We start from the raw sequence: 22,318 nt of genomic DNA on the forward strand, positions 1-22,318 counted from the left end.
TGCCCTGTAAACTCAGAGATTTTAATATTCCTCTGACCCTACTAATTTAATTCCAAATATTAGAAAAATCAACCTGGTTGGTCTATTCAATGTGGTGACTAGAGGTTGAGGAAATTAAGGAGCACTGGTAATCAAGAGCTAACCATTTCAAATATGTTATTAAATATTACTTGGAAATAATCACATTTATTAAAAATCAGATGCTAGATAAACACAAATCTTTCCTATCTAGGATCTCCCCCCCTCCACAAGATCTAATGCCATAATTAATGCATCAACAAGTTGTATTATGTCACCCATATTTTCATACACTGACTCCAAGTTTCAAAAAATTGTTTTGAAGAACTTGTTCAGTTTTCTGAGAAATTCCTTAGATAGCATACTAATTTGCTATTCATAAAGTAAAAGATTTCCTGGTCAAATCTATACATCCAGCAGATATTTTTCAAGATTTCTAGTAAAGATTTACTATTGTATTTTTCAGAGATCATATTTGAAATATGGCTCAAAGTGACTTCCTCTACCCAGAGAACCCAAAAAGGCGACAAGAAGTAAATCGTCTTCACCAGGAGCTCCTTGACTGCTTATCTGACAGCTTCCATGCCACCAATAAGCTGATTGGGGTTTTAAATATGCACTTAGGGTGCAGGCTGGCCTCCATTGAAATGAAAAGAGATGCGACCATCAAAGAAAACTGTGATATCATCATCCAAGCCATGAGGAAAATCCAAAAAGAATTGCAAAAGGTTGATGAAGCACTAAAAGATAAACTAGAGCCAACCCTTTATAGAAAACTTCAGGATATTAAGGAAAAAGAAACCGAGAAAATTGCAATAGTACAAAAGGTTATTTCAGTCATCCTGGGAGAAGCTACTTCTGCTGCCAGTGCAGTGGCTGTTAAACTCGTGGGCTCAAACATCACAACTGGCATAATTAACAAGTTGGTCACTGTGTTAGCTCAAATTGGTGCTTCTCTCCTTGGTAGCATAGGAGTTGCTGTTCTTGGCCTTGGCATAGATATGATCTTCCGTGCCATCCTGGGAGCAGTGGAGAAAACACAGCTTCAAGAAGCCATCAAAAGTTATGAGAAGCATCTGGTGGAATTCAAGTCAGCCTCAGAAAAATATCATCATGCCATTATTGAGGTCACCAACACAGTGAAACACCAAATGAAATAAACAGTTACTTTATTTGCCACTGGAATATTTTTCTGCTTCTTTCTCAATAATAGTGTTTTGCTTCTTTGATTAGGCTCATTTTCCATAAGCTTCCAAATATACATAAATACCATAAACAACTCAGAAAGAGGACTCAAAGATGCTAAAACTAGATGACTCTAGAGTCTTCTATCAACGATGAATGCCTGGATCAGTTGGTGTTAGACCCTGTGAGTAAAAGATTACATCCTGGTATGTCTTCTCACTGTGCTCTACAGATCAACATTAGGGTGAATGCTATTGTAGAGCAGCAGGTGTAGGGGTTACCTTTTCCTTTTCTAATTCCCAGTCAAAATCCTTCAAATTTGCATTGAATGCACAGACTTTCACTTCTATCACCAGCTCAGACATCATTTAGTTCTAAGGGACATACTTAGTAACTTCTGCCCACATGCAAACACTGAGCCTTCCAATGGAATAGAAATACTACCGTAATTTTGACCATCAGCTTAAATCCAATTTTCTGTAAGTTGGAAGAGACTGAAATATGGTTTGTAACAATTTACATCAACGATGAAAGGAGGCAATCGTTCTGTAAACTTCTACTAATTACACACTGTAATCTGGATGGAACTTTAAGAGGGAAAAGTTAAAACTATAAAAGATAAAAGTTGTTTCTATACTTGCAATCAACCCTGACCAACTGTGGTGTGATGATTAAATATCCCTCAAGTGAATGTCTGAACACTTTGGAACATTTTAAAAACAAGCAAACAAGCAAATCTCAGCTTTATAAATGAATTTAGTATGCAGGAGAAGAAACTGCTACTTACTGTTTTAAGAATTGTCATTCAAAGGAAAGTTGTAATTTATTACTTTATGAGTTTTTTAAAAAGCGAAATTTTATTTTCAATACTAGCAGAAAGGAGGAAGCTTCCCTTGCTATATAAAACTTTAGGTGATCCATTTCATTAATTATCTAATTTCAGGAAAATCCCAAGGCTACAGAGGCCTAATGGTTCAGTTGAATTTCTGAAGATGCCAAGTGTTTGTTTTCTAAATACTTCACCAACCAATTACTCCCCACTGAGACTCCTAGGTCCTACTTACAAAATTATTTTAAAAGTCATTCATGCAAGAATGTTCGTTACAGTTGATTCTTGCATCCAAGTACAAGAAATGTCTTTAAATTTTAAAAGCTCAACATATGTTAAAACGTAAAAAGCTACATGAAATACTATAGTTTTTCAAATGTAGTCTTTTCTTTACCTTGTCATTGCTTTTATAAGTTAGTTGCAAAATGTCACAATTTAGTTCATCTTCAAAATTAAATTTTATTTTGTATTTATTACCTGATTCATAAACTTATACCTTGTTACTGCTCTTGTGGACTCAGAATTCAGTCTAAAACCAAATCAAGAATTTTCTCAAACAAAGGTTAGTTCAGGTAAGGGATCAATCTTATCAGTTAAGCCCACATTTAAATATTTTCTAAAAATTAATACGTATCTCCGTCAAGATTTTTGGAATATTTATAACTGATAGTAAGAATTGGCCTATATCTAACATTTTCCTATAAGTGATAGTACTGATTTTTTTTAATGTTTAAACTCACCTTTAGGGGGAAAAGATATGGGAGGAGTCTTAAAGAGCAGATAGAAGATAAAGAAAGGACGAAGATTAGAGCTAAGGGAATAATCCCCTTTGTATGGTGACATCATAAAGGATTTTTGGTGGGTGAAAAGACCAGAAAGTAGAAGAGCCAATATAAACCAACCTCCACACTCGTAAATTTAAAACTGATTGTACAAATATCCCCATACTTCCTCTTCAAAAACACTAACCCTGTAGATTAGCACTCTGGGATTCTAACACGGGCACTGAATTGCTTAGGTCTACAAATATTCTTTATGTAAAAACAACTACTGAACTTCCAGGCGCACGGCACGCTAGCGAAGTGCATCATTCGGGGATTCGTTTTCAAACGGAAAGTCCAGAAAGATCGCACGCGCTTACGTCATGAAGGAAACAAAAAACCTACAAAGCACAATTCAAGGCGACAGACACAGCGATAAACATTTCCCTGTCAGTTATCCGCAGGCCTCTGTAGTCTCAATAAATGGAGCTCCCGGAAATTAGGTCAGAATGCCTGCGGCGAGGTAGAACAGTGGTCCCATTAGCCAATCATATATCCCCCACGCTTCATTTTCATATTCTTATTGGGCTAGGTAAGTGTCAATCAACATGAAGCTCTTGTACTGCGTAGTGAAGGCGGGCTTTTAGCCTATAACCAACCAATTCGGTACTGTATTGTAGCGGAAGAGAGTCTGGTCCTGCAGTTTTTGGTTACTTTCTATGGTGCCAGGGCGAAAAAAGGCGGAGATCTTCGGCCGTAAGTACAGGAAGTGACGTAAGGATGGCGGAGGGGCGCGAGGTTTCAAGATGGCGGCTGGTGGGGGGCTGACTGAGAGGCAGAGGTGAAGGGCCCTACGAAGTCAAAGAGGCCGAGAATCGTCCCCTCCCCGCTTCTCACAGTCCCAGGAGCCCAGCAGAAGTGTGAGTGTGCGGGATCGTTCCACTCCGTTTTTTCATCTTTCCCGTCTCTTCCCGGGGCCCGCGCGGTTGCCTCGGGGACACCAGGCCCTTCCGCCCTGCTCTTCCTCTCAGCAGTTGGGGTTTCCGCGATCGCGGACTAGGGGATCCCCTGGGGCGGCGCGGCGTCCAGCGGTCAAGCGGCTGACTTCGCCCGGGTCGGTCAGCGCCGCCTCCTGACGTTGCCCGGTTGGTTGCCTTAGGCTTGATGTCCTGCACCTCGAGTCAGGGGCAACTGTCGCTGTGGTTTTGGCAGCTGCTAATGCTGTTGGCTCCTATGGTGGACCTGGGCTCCGTCCCTTTGTAGACTCTTTGACTGTTAAGAGTTTCCCTGAACAGCCACGTGACCCGATTTTCCTATCGCCTCTGCTTTGAGTTAGAAAAGTAGTCTGCATGCAGACTAAGACTACGGTGTCTTCTGTAAAAATTTTCTGTACTTCGTATCTATTCTAGGTTTCAGGCGTGGGAGAGGAGGGTTAAAAACACGGGCCTGAGGGTAATTGAAAGAGGGAGGCAGAAAAGATGCAGGCTATCGAAGATGTAAGAGCTTCTCTTTGTGCTAATTTTGCCTGTTTCCGCTACCTCCTCCTTCACTCCCGGTTTTTCTGAGAAGGAAACCGTTAACAGGGCAAATCAGTTGCCACTGGAACAGCTTGGAAGCCTTTAGCAGAAAGCAAGGCAGTTGAACAGTTGCTGAAAGACGCATTAACCAATAAACGTGCCTGACAAAATCTTCCTGAAGGGAAGGTGTAATTCTGTGGTCTGCTAAAAAATCTACCTCATGATCTTACTTTTCCCACCCTTGAAAACTGTCTGCTTTCAAAAGGAAAGAAATTTATCACCCTTTATTATTGGAAAGAGCAAGTATCAAAAAGCTAAACCTCATTCATTTGGAATAACAGGAAGAAGGGATATAATAGTGTTTCGGTTCATTAAAATGTTGATTTATAAAATAGGATTCCTCAAACACAGTTATCCCTTTCGGTTACCTTAAAAAATACAAATCAGGAGTCAAGTAGGCATTATTAATAAAAGATCTTAATGTTGATGTTTTTAGAAGATCTCTCATATAATACCAATACTTTATTTTGAATATTTGTGTTTTTAGTTATGGTTTAAGCTTCTGCTTGAGAGTCAGGAATTACATCTGAATTAGAACTAAATCTGAATTAAATAGGCTTAAATTAATGAGTTTTTACTGTCTTCGAGATGATGGGAATACATGCCAAGAAACCATGGAGAGAGGCAAGGCTGAGCTATTTGTCGTTGAGCCCAGATCATTACCCTGTTCCCTTTTTATTCCTTTTTCACCCTACATGTAAATAAAGGGAGGATATAGGAAAAGAACTAATGGCTTCTCATCTACATGGTTTATGTCATATTGTCGAAGCATTTTTTTTTTGCGGTACGCGGCCCTCTCACTGTTGTGGCCTCTCCCGCTGCGGAGCACAGGCTCCGGATGCGCAGGCCCAGCGGCCATGGCTCACGGGCCCAGCCGCTCCGCGGCATATGGGATCCTCCCAGACCGGGGCACGAACCCGTATCCCCTGCATCGGCAGGCGGACTCCCAACCACTGCGCCACCAGGGAGGCCCTCGAAGCATTTTTTGATTGATTTCTTTCAGTTGACGAGTCAGTGCTGTGATCCAGAGAAGAAAGTTAATTGATGACTTAATGATATTCATAGTGGTCTTCAGACCCATTACCGTTATAAATAATAATAGGAATCTAATTTTTTGTGGTTAGAGAAGTTGAGGCTGTCTTTCCTGCACACTAATGTCAAAACTAGGGAAAGAACAAGGTCTTAATAATCAAAGTTTCTTTTCAGAGATTGTTAGGAAAAAAATTTTATAAATATAAAAGGGAAGAAATTTTGTAAATCTAGGGAAAATAAGCTATTTTTTTTGTCTCTGCAGGTTTTTAGGTTTAGTTTTTGTTTTGTTTTTTAAACAAGCAAGTAAACCACACAAATTGTCAACATGGGACGGAGATCTACATCATCCACCAAGAGTGGAAAATTTATGAACCCCACAGACCAAGCCAGTAAGTGTCCATTAATGTGGAATGATGAAGAAGAGGGGGTGGTAAAAATTGTAAGCTTTAGGGAGGGTACTTTATTATTTCTTAATTATAAGATCAGCAGTGTTAGGGGGTGTCAGTTGTATAAAGTTATCTAGTGTTCTAGTGGGCAAATGATTAAAACTTTTAAGCATGAAAAAAAATTAGTACCCTTGTTTCTAATTTGATTGACTTGCAAAGTAGAATTGGCAATTCTCTTTGTATTTTGAACAAATTGTTTTGCAAGTTCTTATTTAGTATTTTATGGCACCTTTTCAGATTCATAGTTATTTTTTAAGGAACTTAAAAATGTCTTGAGACATTTTTGGTTGACATAATTGGAAGGGTGCTATTGGCATCTAGTGGGTAGAGGCAAGAATGCTGCTAAATATCCTACAGCGCACGGGGCAACCTCCGACAGTAATCTGTATTAAATTGGAGAAAATGCTAATGCTCAGGATTTTAAAGTTTTATATTCTTTCTCTCTCCCTCTCTTAAGGAAAAGAAGCTCGGAAGAGAGAATTAAAGAAGGTACGATTTCAGGATCATCCTATTAGATATAAATGTAGTTTGGCACATCTTGTTATTTGAGATGAGTGGATTTAGAAAACATTTCCAATTATTTGCCAGAAAAGATATTTTATGCTTCTCATAACAAACTGTAAGATTTTACTAAGCCAAAATACTATACTTAGAAACTGAACAGAAATAATTTTGTAGATGAGCTCATGATGGGTTACTGTAACATGGTTTATTTGATTACCCTTCCCAGTGACTCAAATAAATACTTTAAAAAATAATTCTCTTTTGCTATTTATTATAACATACTGCTTTGTTAGAAGCCACTGAGTTAGTGAATGGAAGTAAATGTGATGATAAATAGCTTTGTACATCCATTTTCTTGATTATGTAGTTGTTGAGTTTGTGGCAAAAAGCTTCCCCAGAATAAGAAAGGGTTTACTTTTTAGTATCATACCTTAACACATTGAGAGAACCTAGTTTTTTAATAGTTTTCAGCTGTTTATTCTTGTTTCATTGCTGACATTAAATTTCTGCGAAATTTTTCTCTAATGTATAATTTTAGAATTTAGCTGCAACTTTGTTTTAAGAAAAAAAACCCTTAAAATACTTAAGTAACAAAATCTCACAAGTTTAAAAAGAAATACTTGCCTAAGAAAACACTTCTAATAAATAACTTTTATCTTTTTGTCTGAAGTTGAAACATTTTGGGGAGTAAGAAATTAATTACATAACTCTGTTTCTGGTGGTTGAAACAAGTGATCAGAAACCAAGGAGAAGTTCAACTTCAGTTTACATGGATTGTTGAAACAAATTGAAACGAAAACTCAGGAGTGTTCAGCTTCTTTAAATTCTGCTCTTTTTTCATTTTTCTAAGAACAAAAAACAGCGCATGATGGTACGAGCTGCAGTTTTAAAGATGAAGGATCCCAAACAAATTATCCGGGACATGGAAAAATTGGATGAAATGGGTAAGAATTTATAAGAGGCTGGATTTTACAACAGGGATAATAGTGTGATACATAGAGGCAGGCAGGTAATGAGTGAAACAGCACAGACACAAGAAATATAGAAAAGCTTATGGCATGTGATGCTTAGATTTAGTTTTAGTGTTAGAAGAACAATGGGGTGAGGGGCTGTTACAAACTGGAAAGCTCATCTAGAATAAGAGGGAAGCCATTATTTAGCTTTAGCTAATTGTTTTTTATAAGTTAACAAAAGCCCAGTTTGACTCGCTCATTTTTTTAAGAGAATACTAAGTCTGGATTTTGAAATCACCTTGGGGTTTTTTTGTTTTGTATTTTAATATTGGCAACTACCATGTAAATCTAAATATTGGGCCACCGTGAATATAAGTCAATTTCCCATCTTTTCCAATGAGAATATGCAAAGATAATTGACCACTTAATAAGGATATAGAAGAAATCAAATACTTAAAATCAAATTTTAAAAACTATCATATTAGGATTTCTTCCTTTTTCACACTTTACAGAATAATTTTATCCAGTCTCATCATGTGCATCTTCAATATCACTGCTTTGTCATAACTGGGATCACATGAAATGATTGCATGTTGTCTTTTCTTGTATCTGAGTTGCTTGAGAATCATCTGTGATGCTGCCATTGGAAGTTTTATCCTAACTCACAAAAAAAGTTTCTTTAGTTTAACCAAAACCTCTTCAAAATAGAGTGCAGTTTTACCAAGTTCCAAAGATCCTATAACATATTTAATTAACCTTTACTTCTTTATTTATATACTTTATACTTGCAGGTATGTGAGGGAAAAAAATCCTAGAAAGTATTTTTAACAGAACATTATACAATTAAGTAAAAATAGGAGTCAAAATGGTGCAAAATGGCTTTAGGTAGTTATAATTAATACAGAAGACGAGTCACAAAATGGATTCCGTATTCAGCCCATTCTCTTAACTTTAGAACATGGAGTTTTTCATCTTCCTTTTTTTTTTAGTCGCTTTCAAACATCCAAAAATAAAATAGTCTAGCTAACTCCATGCTTTTCAGCTGTCAAATTTTTGCCAATTCTGTCTTCTGCCCCCTGCCGTTTTTTTTTTAATTGCATGTTAAAGTGATCTTTACAAGTTTTGTTTACAAAGGTTTCCAAACAAGTTTGGTGGTTTGCCTAAAAAACAGAGATAGTGAGTAAAAGAGATACAGCGGAACTTCTCAGTGATGCATTAAATGGGGTTCAAAAAAATCCAGTTATGTGGGGTTATGGTATTACAAGCTTTCTGAAATAATGTGGCAGAGCCTCTGCAGCCAGCCTGGGCAAGAGTTCTGGGTCAGGTTGTATCATCTTGCGTCTTTCCCAGTTCAGCTATAACTGATTCCACTTGTTGCCTGTTCTAAATATTGGTAGGGACAATTCCTAGCCCTAGGATGTCAGGATATTACCTATTGAATGACCCCAAATTGTATAGTAATAACTGAGGTTTATTGAGCTCTTACCTTGCTATATACCAGGTTTTTTCTCCACGTTTTCATTTAATCTTCATGACAACTGTTTTGGGTAGGTGTATTCGCCCTATTTTACAGATGAGGAAACACAGGCACAGAGACGTTATGTACCTTTCTCAAGGTTACACTGTTAGGAAGTGGCAGAGCTGGGATTTAAAGTCAAGCATTTAGCACTTTCATTAATCACACTAGGAATAGTGTGGTTTGAGGCCATACTTCTGGATTTGAATAAGTCATCAAGGTTAATAGTTAATAGGATTTAAGAAAGATGATAATTAAGCTTGTGATTCTTTTAAGAAAAAGGAGGAAGGAACACTATTCATCAGAGCTCTAATTACAATTTATAAAACTCAATACAAACTAAGTAGCAAAAAGTATACCTTGACTCCCATAATTGGGAAATCCTGGAGGGAACCTTGTCTCAAAAATCCAGATATCATTAGCAAGACTGTCCATCTGTCCGACCATTCTCTGTCAGCATACTGCTAGTGAATTTCTTGGTATAGAAGGTGGAATATGTGTGTGGAATTAGTGGTGGTTGAGAGATGAGGCCATAGATTGCTCTAGTTTTATTTCATTCCTGCTTGTGAGAGCTTCTCTCTCCCATATTTAAAATCTCAGAGGAGGATCTGGTCCCAATTTGGATCGTATACCGATTAATCTCTGAGTCAGTTACTGGCAAGGGGGATGGAGGGAGGCAGGTATGGTTGACTAGGCAGGCCTGGGAGTCCTGTGCTAATCTCTCTTGGTCCCTTTTGGGAACCTGAAATTAAGCCCCATGTTGAACACATGGGAGAGAAAGGCTTATATGGTAGCTGGACAAGGAACACTAACCCATATAAAAGTAATAGTTGAGTGGTAAGCCAGACACCACTGGATATTTTATTTGTGGTCTCATTTGATCATCAGAGCTTGATTGTGAAGTAGTTGATGTCTCCATTTTCCAGATGAAGAAGCTGAAGATCAGAGAATTCAAGTAAAATATGCCAGAGATCTCAGAATTAAATGACAGAGCCAGTGTAGTATGTAAACCCAGGTTTGTCTGACTGAAGCTTCACTATATCAGGTTGTTAGCATAGAGGAGTGAAAATTGATTTTTATTACAATGATGATAAAGTCAATTAGGTGACATTTCTTAGAAAAGAAAGTAAAATTAATGGCCTTCTTAAAGGGGTGGAATTTTAATAAATAGTGCATTTCTTTTGACAAGAATATATCTGGTGTCTGGATCCTTTTGAAAAGTTTTAACATATAAGGAGATTTTTATTAAATGATATAGCCTATTGATACCTAGACAGAGTGACATTTTTGTATTTAATTTCATAATCTGCTCTTTTCTCTCAGAGTTTAACCCAGTGCAACAGCCACAGTTAAATGAGAAAGTGCTGAAAGACAAGCGTAAAAAGCTACGTGAAACCTTTGAACGTATTTTACGACTCTATGAGAAAGAGAATCCAGATATTTACAAAGAATTGAGAAAGCTAGAAGTAGAATATGAACAGAAGAGGGCTCAACTTAGCCAATATTTTGATGCTGTCAAGGTAATCAAGTTTCTTTTCAGAGCTAAACTAAAACTTTATGCTTAGATCTGCTCTTAAAGTTGTTCATGGGAGACCTGATCGTGTTGAACTTCCTCCTCTTGGCAGTTTCTAGTCAACTAAACATACACCTACCCCATTAGCCAGCAAATATAAATCTGTGTATTTATACAAGAGAAATTGATCTACCTGCCAATACAGTAATAGCTGAAGAGTGGAAACAGCCCGCTGTCCATTAAGAAGATAATGGATAAACTGTTATATGTTCATAAAATTGAATACTACTCAATGATCAAAAGGAATGATCAACTGATACTCAAAACAACATGAGATTTAAACAAATTTTTTTAATGGATAAATCTCAAAAACATGTGATCCTTTCTTCATGGTTATGATTCCATTTGTATGAACACCAGGCAAAACTAATTTATGGAGGAAAGATTTTGTATCAGTGATTGCCTTGGGACAGTGTTAGGGATTGATTGGGAGGGAGTATGAGGTATATGCATTTGTCAAAACTCATTGGGTTTGTACATTTCATTGTAAATTTTGCCTCAAGATAAAAATGTAAAAAAAAAAAAATGGTATAATTTTGGTGAAGTAGGTAGTATGGGTCCCATTTTACAGATAAGGAAGCTAAGGTAACTTGCTTAAGTCATACAGCTCATATGTGACAGCAATTCAGCAAAGGCAGACGAATCTTAGAGCCCATGCTCTACCACTGAATATATATTATTCTGAAGTTTCAGTTGATTGGCAGTCTTTAGAAACGTTGACTTGCAGCTTTGTATTCTTGTTTTTCATGATATTTATGTTAGGTGCAAAGCAAATCCAGGTTCTGAAACAGCTGATGTTGAATTTTTAGTGTTGAGTTTGGGGATTACTCTTATCTATTGAAAGATTCTCCCTGTTTCAGAATGCACAGCATGTGGAGGTGGAGAGCATTCCTTTGCCAGATATGCCACACGCTCCTTCCAACATCCTGATCCAGGACATTCCACTTCCTGGCGCCCAGCCGCCCTCCATCCTTAAGAAGACCTCAGCCTATGGGTAAGGAAGTGGTAACAGAGTCAAATAGCGTGTAGTAAAAGCATCTCTTTACTGTCCTGTGCCAAAAGTAATGCAGTGGGAAATAAAGGACAGTGGGGATGTAAGCAGTTCCTCATTTGATTAGATATGAAATGAGAAATCCTTTGAAAATTGTTCAGAAGAGGAAGTAGATACGTCATTAATGTGATTACTGTAAATTTTCTTTACAGACCTCCAACTCGGGCAGTTTCTATACTTCCTCTTCTTGGACATGGCGTTCCACGTTTGCCCCCTGGCAGGAAACCTCCTGGTCCTCCCCCTGGTCCACCTCCTCCTCAAGTCTTGCAAATATATGGCCGTAAAGTGGGCTTTGCCCTAGATCTTCCACCTCGTAGGCGAGATGAAGACATGCTATATAGTCCCGAACTTGGTAAGGAGTTCCTTTTGCTCTTAGAAGCTTTCCACTATCATGTTTTATGTTGGCTGTTTAACCATCTTGTTCACCACCCTCAGAGCTTGGGAAATAAATGAGGATGGCATGTACATACCAACAGATGGGTAAATCGTAGAATCTACCCACGTAAAAGCAGCATGCATAAGGAAGTATGGAAATGTTTGTTGTGTTTTAAATTAGACTTCTTGAAGATGTCACTCTCTTACCATCAATTCCTTAAGATTTGGATAACTTGGATACCCGTTTCCCTTTTAGCTTTATCATTATCAGACTAGAGCATCATTGTATACAGTCACAATGATTGTGTATGTTCATGTCTATATAACCTTCTAAGTAGAATCTGTTTTCAAATTTGAACCTTTAAAAAAAAATCTTACATTATCAAAAAGAATTTAAAATGATTGTCAAGTGAAAATATTGTCAGACTATATGAATAGCTGAGATCATACATAGAAATTTTTAAAACAAATTATTTTGAGTTAAATAGCCTGATTTTCTGTATTTGGGGTACCATGTAGTGGAGGATCCACATATATAACTTGTTTCCGGCTTCCTCCTCCCTTTTCAGCTCAACGGGGTCATGATGATGATGTTTCCAGCACCAGTGAAGATGACGGCTATCCTGAAGACATGGATCAAGATAAGCATGACGACAGTACTGATGACAGCGACACTGACAGATCAGATGGAGAAAGTGAAGGGGATGAATTTTTGCACCGTGATGATAATGAGAGAGAAAACAATGAAGAAAAGAAGTCAGGTATGTGCAGATGAAAATTCCATGGTATTGATCAATAAGAAGCACACAAGCTGAAGGTCCTGATTTATTAATGGATCTGTGAAGGTAATTGTGAGGTCCTTGAAAGGAGGGATCAATGCTTTATTGATCTTTATATCTCTAAAATCTCAAAGTTGTTGACACATAGTAAGTACTAGATGGATAATTATGGGGGGGGATCTAAGCAGTATATGTAATTAAAAAAAAAAAGCCTATGTGATAAAGTCCACTTTTGGGGGAAAAGATAGCTATTCTTAGCTATTCAACAGCATAAAGATGTCCTGTCATGGATATGTATAGGAAAGAGAGGAGAATAACCACATAACTGTATGAAGAAAACCACATGTTTGTTTTTAATGAGTCTGTTTAAATATCTACATTCAAAGCCCTTTAAATTTTCTGTGCTCGTGGTATCTTACATGAACGAGAACCATAGTTAACATAAAGATACACCTGTGAGTAGAGTCATGATTTAATGGAAACATGTCATAATGTGTGTTATGTGTTTGTTTGATTATGATAAATTCAGACTGAGTTACATATACTTTTAGGAGGAAGCTATGGCATTCATCAAGAAAATTTACAAAATGTATAGTTTGTCACATTTCAGTAGTCTTGGAGCTTCTTTGGTGATTGTTTTTGCAGGCTGCAACACAGTATATATTAGTACTACTACTGATATTAGTATTAATGATAAATTTTTCTCCTGATATTTCTTAAGAATCATGATTTCAAACCAGAAAGCTAGTTTAAAGGGGTGGATAGAGAGAGCTGGTAATGAAAAATGATAGAGGACACTTTAGGTAGGACCTAGTACTTTAAAATATCAATAGAGGGCTTCCCTGGTGGCGCAGTGGTTGAGAGTCCGCCTGCCGATGCAGGGGACACGGGTTCGTGCCCTGGTCCAGGAAGATCCCACATGCCATGGAGCGGCTGGGCCCGTGAGCCATGGCTGCTGAGCCTGCGCGTCCGGAGCCTGGGCTCCGCAACGGGAGAGGCCACAACAGTGAGGGGCCCACGTACCGCAAAAAAAAAAAAAAAAGAAAAAAGAAAAGAAAAAAAATATCAATAGAAAGTTGCTAGAGCCACAGCAGTTCTTTTTTTCTCTAGACTGCGATCATTTACCTCATTTTCCTTTTTTTCAGCCAACTAGTTAGGTTTGTTTGGTTTTTTTTTTTTTACTAGTTTTTCTTATATATATTTATCAGTGCACATGTGCTGGAAATGGTTATCCTAACTATAATTTGACATTCAGCTAATAATTGAGTTTCTACTATATACAAGGCATTTTTCTAGACACTAAGGATGCAGAGTAAATAATACTGAAGCCCTGCCCACGTGGAACTTCTATCCTCCTGTAAATGTTTACCATCTAAGAATAAGAATGCTACTAATACTGCACCATTTAGCATGGTTAGGTGTCTAGTGGAGAGCCCTTGTCAGGTTAAGAAGTTTCCTTCTAGTCTAAGTTTGCTAAGAGTTTTTATTATAAATACTTCGTAAGTATCTGTTGGGATGTTATTATTTTTCTTTCAGTTGTTTATTGTAATGAATTACATTCATGGCTTTTCTAATGTTAACCATTTTACATTTCTGGGACCAATGCTGCATGTTTATAATGTATTTTTCTTTTAAAACACTATTGATTTCAATTTGCTTGTATTTTATGTTGGCCAGCAGGTTCGTTTTGGTATTAGGGTTATGCTAGCTTCAAGTTGTGGGTAGCATTCCATCTTTTCCTGTGCCCTTTTACAGTAAATTTCTGTAACTTAACGTTTGGCTGAATTTTCTCATAAAATTATTTGGGCCAGGTGCCTTTGAGGGGCTTGATCTTTGACTACCATTTTGATTTTTTATGTTCTGGTCTTATCACTTCTTTGACCAATTATAAGTAATTTATATTTCTCTAGAAATCTATTATTTTAATCTGGGTGTTTGATTTTATTGGCATAAAGATGTTAATAGTATTCTTTAAATTTTTTAAATTTGTAACTTTGAAATCACTGTAGCATATACTTACCATCAGTTGGCATTTGATTTACTATCTTTAATATGGCTATGTCTCTCTACCAAGTAGTGGGAAGCAATTATATCTAGTACTTTATAGCGTTTGTCTTATAGTAAGCATATACGGAATTTTGTTGATCCCAGTCCACTCCACTCTCCCTTCTCTGACCCTTTAGGTCTGAGTGTGCGATTTGCAGATATGCCTGGGAAATCAAGGAAGAAGAAGAAGAAGAGCATGAAGGAGCTGACTCCTCTTCAAGCCATGATGCTTCGAATGGCAGGTAAGGCAGGGAAAGAACAGTGAATCACCTTTTGGTATTTCCTCCTGCCGGTTGCTTTACATATATTTTCCTGTTTAATATGTCAGCAATCAAGTTATAAATCCTTGTTTTTCAAAAGTCAAGGTTTGGAGACATAATCCTTGTTTTTCAAAAGTCAAGGTTCAGCTGCCCAAAGTTACATGACTAGTAAGTAGTTGGACTGGCTTTTAAGTCCAGGTCTGTCTTGTTCTAAAACTTGGGCTCATTCCACTCCGCTACACTAGCATGGATAAGTAGAATACTATTTTATTCTTGCGTTATCTAAGTATTTTATTGAAGAAGACTTGATTGTTAATTTTAAGAAAGCATTTATTGAGCATGTGTTTCAGGCATCGCTGTTTTACAGGCTGTAAGAAATGAATCAACTCCATGTGCCTGGTTTAAAATTTCTTTCAGGTCAGGAAATCCCTGAGGAGGGACGAGAAGTAGAGGAATTTTCAGAAGATGATGATGAAGATTCTGATGATTCTGAAGCAGAAAAGCAGTCACAAAAACAGCATAAGGAGGAATCTCTTTCTGATGGCACATCTGCTTCTTCACAGCAGCAGGCTCCTCCACAGTCTGTTCCTCCTTCTCAGATACAAGCACCTCCCATGCCAGGACCACCTCCTCTTGGACCACCACCTGCTCCACCTTTACGGCCACCTGGACCACCTACAGGCCTTCCTCCTGGACCACCCCCAGGTAAGCACCTACATGTTGTAAATAAATAAGTCTAAATGTGGTTACAGTGAAGTCATTTCAAAAAATATACATCATTAGTGTTGATGATTTTTTGTTTCCTCCTAGTGTAATTCCGTAAGAAATCAAGATTCTCAAAGGATAAGCACAACTTGCTCATTCCTACAACATTGTTTGCAAGTCATAGTACTTCTGACAGCCATCTTTTTCTCCAAAACTCTTCCTTTTTCAGGGTTAGTTCTGATATTAGTCGTCAGAAACCTGGAGTATGTAACTGGGGGTTTCTTTAGTACTACTTTTTATGACAAGTTGACCCAGTTCTGAGTTGGTAGCAAGCAGGACTAGAGCACAGTAAATACTGTTGCGTATCCTTCTTTGGTTGGGAGTTTTTGGATATCAGTGTAATCATTATAGTTAGAGACAGAGTCATCAGTGTTAATCGAGTCTTTGGCTTAAAAGTATAAAAAAGTTTATTTACAATTTGAAACAACATGTAAAACTTGTTGGCTAGTTATGATTTTAGTCCTTCATCCTGTAGTCAGCCAATTAAATCTTCAGTTGAGTTCATCCTCTTCTGATTGGTGCAAAGCAAAATTACCTTTCTTATGACATTCCCAGTGGTCTTTGTCTGTATATCTTAATGAGTTTCAGGGGATCCTTAAAGCACCCTGCTCTATATTCCATTTTCAGCTTATATTGGAACCATTTAAGAAGTCTCATCCTCATATATTTCCAGCCCAGCAGAGCTGTGATTGAGAATGCATTTTGTCAGTGCTGGGAAATAAAGAGAAATGGTCCATAATAAATGTTAAAGTTACCTGATTTCAGGTTAAAGTGATAAGTTAAACTAAATCTCAGTCACCTTATACCACAGTTACTACTTCGAATCTATTTGTTTGACATTAACTAATCACTTTTCTCTTTTTAGGAGCTCCTCCATTCCTGAGACCACCCGGAATGCCAGGGCTCCGAGGGCCTTTACCCCGACTTTTACCTCCAGGACCACCACCAGGTCGACCCCCTGGCCCTCCGCCCGGTCCACCTCCAGGTCTGCCTCCTGGCCCTCCTCCTCGGGGACCCCCACCCAGGCTACCTCCCCCTGCACCTCCAGGTGAGGCATTGATTTCTATGACAAAAACTTGTCTACTATATATCTCATTTGCTCTAAGACATTTTCACATTTCAATATCCTGAAATCAAGGGGTATCTTAAAATGGTGTTTTTTTATTTGCTTTTGGCATAGATTGAAGTTGAGTTCTTCCAGATGGTATTTGCCTTTGATTCTACCTATCACACGAGGGACTTTTTCCAGCCAGAGAACGCTTTGGATTAAATTCTTCATTTAAGACTTTTTTTTTTTAGGACTACACTTACAATTGTGAAGTCATGCCATACATCTGCATGAGTATCAACTTAGTTTACAATCACAAGGGAGATGTTTTTTTCCATTCTCTTTACCCAGTATCAAGGTTAGATATGCAAATTTCCTTGTGATCCTCTTAGATGTGACAGGTATGTATGGTTTACTACACTGACTGTCTCAGTTTAATGTGAAGGTCTCCTTTTAAGCTCCTCAGCTTGGACTTGGACTTTTTTTCTCTCTCTCAGTGGTATTTGGAATAATTATGAGTCTGTATAAGCAATAGCATCTTAGGTTTGATGAAATTTGGTATTTTATACTCACAATCTTAAAAAAGGCATTTGGAGAAATTAAATCTGCACTTCCTGGTAAATGATGATGGTATGTCTGGGCCGACAATAAGACGTGAATTCTTTTCCAGTAATGGTGACATTTTGTAATTAGATTTTCCCATCCCAGGGTTAAAATTATATTTCCTATCCATTGAGTTACCTTTTGAGGGGGAGGAGTGTTGTGCAAATCAGTAAATAACGGATGGGAATCAAATCCCCAACCTTCGTTCTGATAACATCTGCGGTCTACAGGTAGAATAGAATCTTGGGCTGTCGAATTTCAGATTTGACAATTTGAGATCATATTTGAAACCAGTTGATATTGTTAATTTTACTTTATAGTTTAAAGGAGTACATTATTGAGAGAGGAAAAAACATAAGTACAGGGATACAAACAGAAGGTGAATACTGTTTTATAAAAGATATTCTTTACTATCAGAATATATTCCTGAGTTTCAAATAGCAAACAACATGATTTATTTTCTATAAATTGTCCGTTTAAAAAAATTGTCAACCTATGTTTTTAACATCCTTAATAGCAGTTAAATTTTATTCTTGTGGTACTCATCTGCCCGTTTTCTCCTTCATGTAGGTATCCCTCCACCTCGTCCTGGCATGATGCGCCCACCTTTGGTGCCTCCACTTGGACCTGCCCCACCTGGGCTTTTCCCACCAGCTCCTTTGCCGAACCCGGGGGTTTTAAGTGCTCCACCCAACTTGATTCAGCGACCCAAGGCGGATGATACAAGCGCAGCCACCATTGAGAAGAAAGCCACAGCAACCATCAGTGCCAAGCCACAGATCACTAATCCCAAGGCAGAGATTACTCGATTTGTGCCCACCGCACTGAGGGTACGTCGGGAGAATAAAGGGGCTACGGCCACTCCCCAGAGAAAGTCAGAGGATGATTCTGCTGTGCCTCTTGCCAAAGCAGCCCCCAAATCCGGTCCATCTGTTCCCGTCTCAGTACAAACTAAGGATGATGTTTATGAAGCGTTCATGAAAGAGATGGAAGGGCTGCTGTGACAGCTTTTGATGCTAGAACAGGCTTCTTTTCACATCAGTGGTTCATGGAGAGAGAGGCCCTTATTCAACTTAGGTGAAAGAGCCACTTTCACTGTCAGGGTATTTTTAATTTCAGTTCAAGGAATATCCTAAAGTTTAGCCTTGTTCAGAATTTACTGCATATAAAAGAGGGTATTTCATTCAAAATAGATTGGTTATTGAAGCAGTGCTGCTAACATCCATCCCCTTTCATACCACCATTTTCATCCCACTTCTTCCCCTACTCCAGTTCCTTGGAAACTTGGCATCAAGGGGATCTTTGTTACTTATTTGTTTTGATTCTCTTCTTGTGTGCTCTGGGCACTGGAGCAGAGATTTCTAAAAAACCAGTTTCACCCCATCTTGCCTTTCATGTTTGAGTTATTTTAAATATTTTCTTGTAAATATTTTGTAATATTGTAGTGAAATGGATCACAATGTCATTTCCTAATACAAACCAAGATATGTGGGAAGAAAATGTACAATTCTTTGATTAAAATTATTTCCCACTGACCTAAACTTTAAGTGTTTCATGGAATAAATAAATAAATGTCCTACACCAAGATATCCTCTGTGTTACTGATAACGTATAAACCTAATATCTGTTTTATGGGCAGAAAAGAAGCAACTTTAAAACTTGGGTTTAAGGAACTACCATTTCTGGTATGGAATGAGAATTTTATTGAAAATGTGGTTAACACGTTAAGCTTTAAATTTTAAAGGATGAAGAAGAGATAATTATTTTCCTTTAGGTTTATTATATATTGGCTTTGGAGAAATTGAGAGGGTTTATGTATTGCTAAAAACATGAGTCTTCTTCTCAAAGATTACTTTCTTCTCCAGAGCTCTGTGAACTGATACTAGTGAATGGGAAAAGGTTCTTTTAAATCATTTCTAAACTATCAGCCAGAAAAGGCTGCTACTTTTTCTTTTTTGAATTTGTCATTTATATGAGCCTTTATTATTAGAAGCACAGAAAATGAATGAGAATGCCAACACTTTTAATTTGCATTGATACTTTCTTTACAAAGTGTTTTAATAACTAATACCTATCCAGTAATCCTGGGGAGGTATTTTCCCCATTTTACAGAGGAAGGTATTGGAACTAAAGGGCTCGTGTGATTTATCCAGGCACCCACAGTGTGTATTTCATACACAAAGACACACACCATATGTATACACACAGTGAGACAATCTATGCATTGCGTTTAGGCTAGACATACCTGGTCTTACTTTCCCATTGTATCTTGTTTTCTTTTTTTGTGTGTGTCCAGTTAGTAGTCACCCCAGTTTTTTGCTTTTATTGATTTTAGCTTTTAATATATAGTGTCAATTCTTTTATTTTATTTTAACATCATTATTGGAGTATAATTGCTTCACAGTGTTGTGCTAGTTTCCGCTGTATAACAGCGTGAATCAGCCATACGCATACATATATCCCCATATCCCCTCCCCCTTGCGTCTCCCTCCCACCCTCCCTATCCCACCCCTCTAGGTGGTCACAAAGCACCAAGCTGATCTCCCTGTGCTATGCGGCTGCTTCCCACTAGCTGTCTTACATTTGGTAGTGTGTATATGTCAACGCTACTCTCTCACTTCGTCCCAGCTTACCCTTCCCACTCCCCGTGTCCTCAACTCCATTCTCTACGTCTGCATCTTTTTTCCTTTTCTGCCTCTAGGTTCATGAAAACCTTTTTTTTTTTTTTTTAGATTCCATATATATGTGTTAGCATACGGTATTTGTTTTTCTCTTTCTGACTTACTTCACTCTGTATGACAGACTCTAGATCCATCCACCTCCCTACAAGTGACTCAATTTTGTTTCTTTTTATGGCTGAATAATATTCCACTGTATATATGTGCCACATCTTTATCCATTCATCTGTTGATGGACACTTAGGTTGTTTCCATGTCCTGGCTATTGTAAATAGTGCTGCAGTGAACATTGTGGTACATGACTCTTTCAATTATGGTTTTCTCACGGAACATGCTCAGTAGTGGGCTTGCTGGGTCATATGGTAGTTCTATTTTTAGATTTTTAAGGATTCTCCATATGTTCTCCATAGTGGCTGTATCAGTTTACATTCCCACCAACAGTGTAAGAGGTTTCCCTTTTCTCCACACCCTCTCCAGCATTAATTATAGATTTTTTGGTGATGGCCATTCTGACCGCTGTGAGGTGATACCTCATTATGGTTTTGATTGGCATTTCTCTAATTAGTGATGTTGAGCATCCTTTCATGTGTTTGTTGGCAGTCTGTATATCTTCTGTGGAGAAATGTCTATTTAGGTCTTCTGCCCATTTTTGGATTGGGTTGTTTGTTTTTTTGATATTGAGCTACATGAGCTGCTTGTATATTTTGGAGATTAATCCTTTGTCAGTTGCTTCATCTGCAAATATTTTCTCCCATTCTTAGGGTTGTCTTTTCGTTGTGTTTATGGTTTCCTTTGTTGTGTAAAAGCTTTTAAGTTTCTTTAGGTCCCATTTGCTTATTTTTGTTTTTATCTCCATTTCTCTAGGAGGTGGGTCAAAAAAGATCTTGCTGCAATTTATGTCAAAGAGTGTTCTGCCTATGTTTTCCACTAAGAGTTTTATAGTGTCCGGCGTTACATTTAGGTCTTTAATCAATTTTGAGTTTATTTTTGTGTGTGGTGTTAGGAAGTGTTCGAATTTCATTCTTTTACATGTAGCTGTCCAGTTTTCCCAGCACCACTTATTGAAGAGGCTGTCTTTTCTCCATTGTATACTCTTACCTCTTTGATCAAAGATAAGGTGACCTATGTGCATGGGTTTGTCTCTGGGCTTTCTATCCTGTTCCATTGATCTATTTTTCTGTTTTTGTGCCAGTACCATACTGTTTTGATTATGGTAGCTTTGTAGTATAGTCTGAAGTGAGGGAGCCTGATTCCTCCAGCTCCGTTTTTCTTTCTCAAGATTGCTTTGGCTATTCGGGGTCTTTTGTGTTTCCATACAAATGGTGAAATTTTTTGTTCTAGTTCTGTGAAAAATGCCATTGGTAGTTTGATAGGGATTGCATTGAATCTGTAGATTGTTTTGGGTAGTATAGTCATTTTCACAATGTTGATTCTTCCAATCCAAGAACATACTATATCTCTCCATCTATTTGTATCATCTTTAATTTCTTTCATGAGTGTCTTATAGTTTTCTGCATACAGGTTTTTTGTCTCCATAGGTTTATTCCTAGGTATTTTATTCTTTTTGTTGCAATGGTAAATAGGAGTGTTTGCTTAATTTCTCTTTCAGATTTTTCATCATTAGTTTATAGGAATGCAAGAGATTTCTGTACATTAATTTTGTATCCTGCTACTCTACCAAATTCATTGATTAGCTCTAGTAGTTTTCTGGTAGCATCTTTAGGATTCTCTATGTATAGTATCATGTCATCTGCAAACAGTGACAGTTTTACTTCTTTTCCAATTTGGATTCCTTTTATTTCTTTTTCTTCTCTGATTGCTGTGGCTAAAACTTCCAAAACTATGTTGAATAAGAGTGGTGAGAGTGGGCAACCTTGTCTTGTTCCTGATCTTAGAGGAAATGGTTTCAGTTTATCACCATTGAGAATGATGTTGGCTGTGGGTTTGTCATATATGGCCTTTATTATGTTGAGGTAGGTTCCTCTATGCCTACTTTATGGAGAGTTTGCATCATAAATGGGTGTTGAATTTTGTCGAAAGCTTTTTCTGCATCTATTGAGATGATCATATGGTTTTTATCTTTCAGTCTGTTAATATGGTGTATCACATTGATTGATTTGCAAGAATCCTTGCATTCCTGGGATAAACCCCACTTGATCATGGTGTATGATCCGTTTAATGTGCTACTGGATTCTGTTTGCTAGTATTTTGTTGAGGATTTTTGCATCTGTGTTCACCAGTGATACCGGCCTGTAGTTTTTTTTTTGTGACATCTTTGTCTGGTTTTGGTATCAGGGTGATGGTGGCTTTGTAGAATGA

General features: G+C 37.7%; 2 protein-coding genes across 2 annotated transcripts; both read left to right on the plus strand.

Moving 5' to 3' along the window:
- Window positions 1-500: 500 nt before the first annotated feature.
- Window positions 501-1,178, plus strand: SMCO3 (single-pass membrane protein with coiled-coil domains 3; the record flags this gene model as incomplete). The annotated part of the gene is made up of 1 exon (XM_079714755.1): window positions 501-1,178. One exon carries the CDS (start codon window positions 501-503, stop codon window positions 1,176-1,178), a length of 678 nt encoding a protein of 225 aa, XP_079570881.1.
- A 2,400-nt stretch (window positions 1,179-3,578) lies between these two features.
- WBP11 (WW domain binding protein 11) lies at window positions 3,579-18,325 on the plus strand (the record flags this gene model as incomplete). The annotated part of the gene is made up of 12 exons (XM_079715325.1): window positions 3,579-3,713; window positions 5,665-5,791; window positions 6,306-6,337; window positions 7,203-7,296; window positions 10,145-10,341; window positions 11,255-11,388; window positions 11,598-11,797; window positions 12,390-12,581; window positions 14,783-14,887; window positions 15,323-15,610; window positions 16,536-16,718; window positions 17,892-18,325. Exons 2-12 carry the CDS (start codon window positions 5,728-5,730, stop codon window positions 18,323-18,325), a joined length of 1,923 nt encoding a protein of 640 aa, XP_079571451.1. The 5' UTR covers window positions 3,579-3,713; window positions 5,665-5,727.
- Window positions 18,326-22,318: the final 3,993 nt, after the last annotated feature.

Source organism: Hyperoodon ampullatus, assembly GCF_949752795.1.
Source record: "Hyperoodon ampullatus genome assembly, chromosome: 11".
In the NCBI taxonomy this organism is placed as follows: Eukaryota; Metazoa; Chordata; class Mammalia; order Artiodactyla; family Ziphiidae; genus Hyperoodon; species Hyperoodon ampullatus.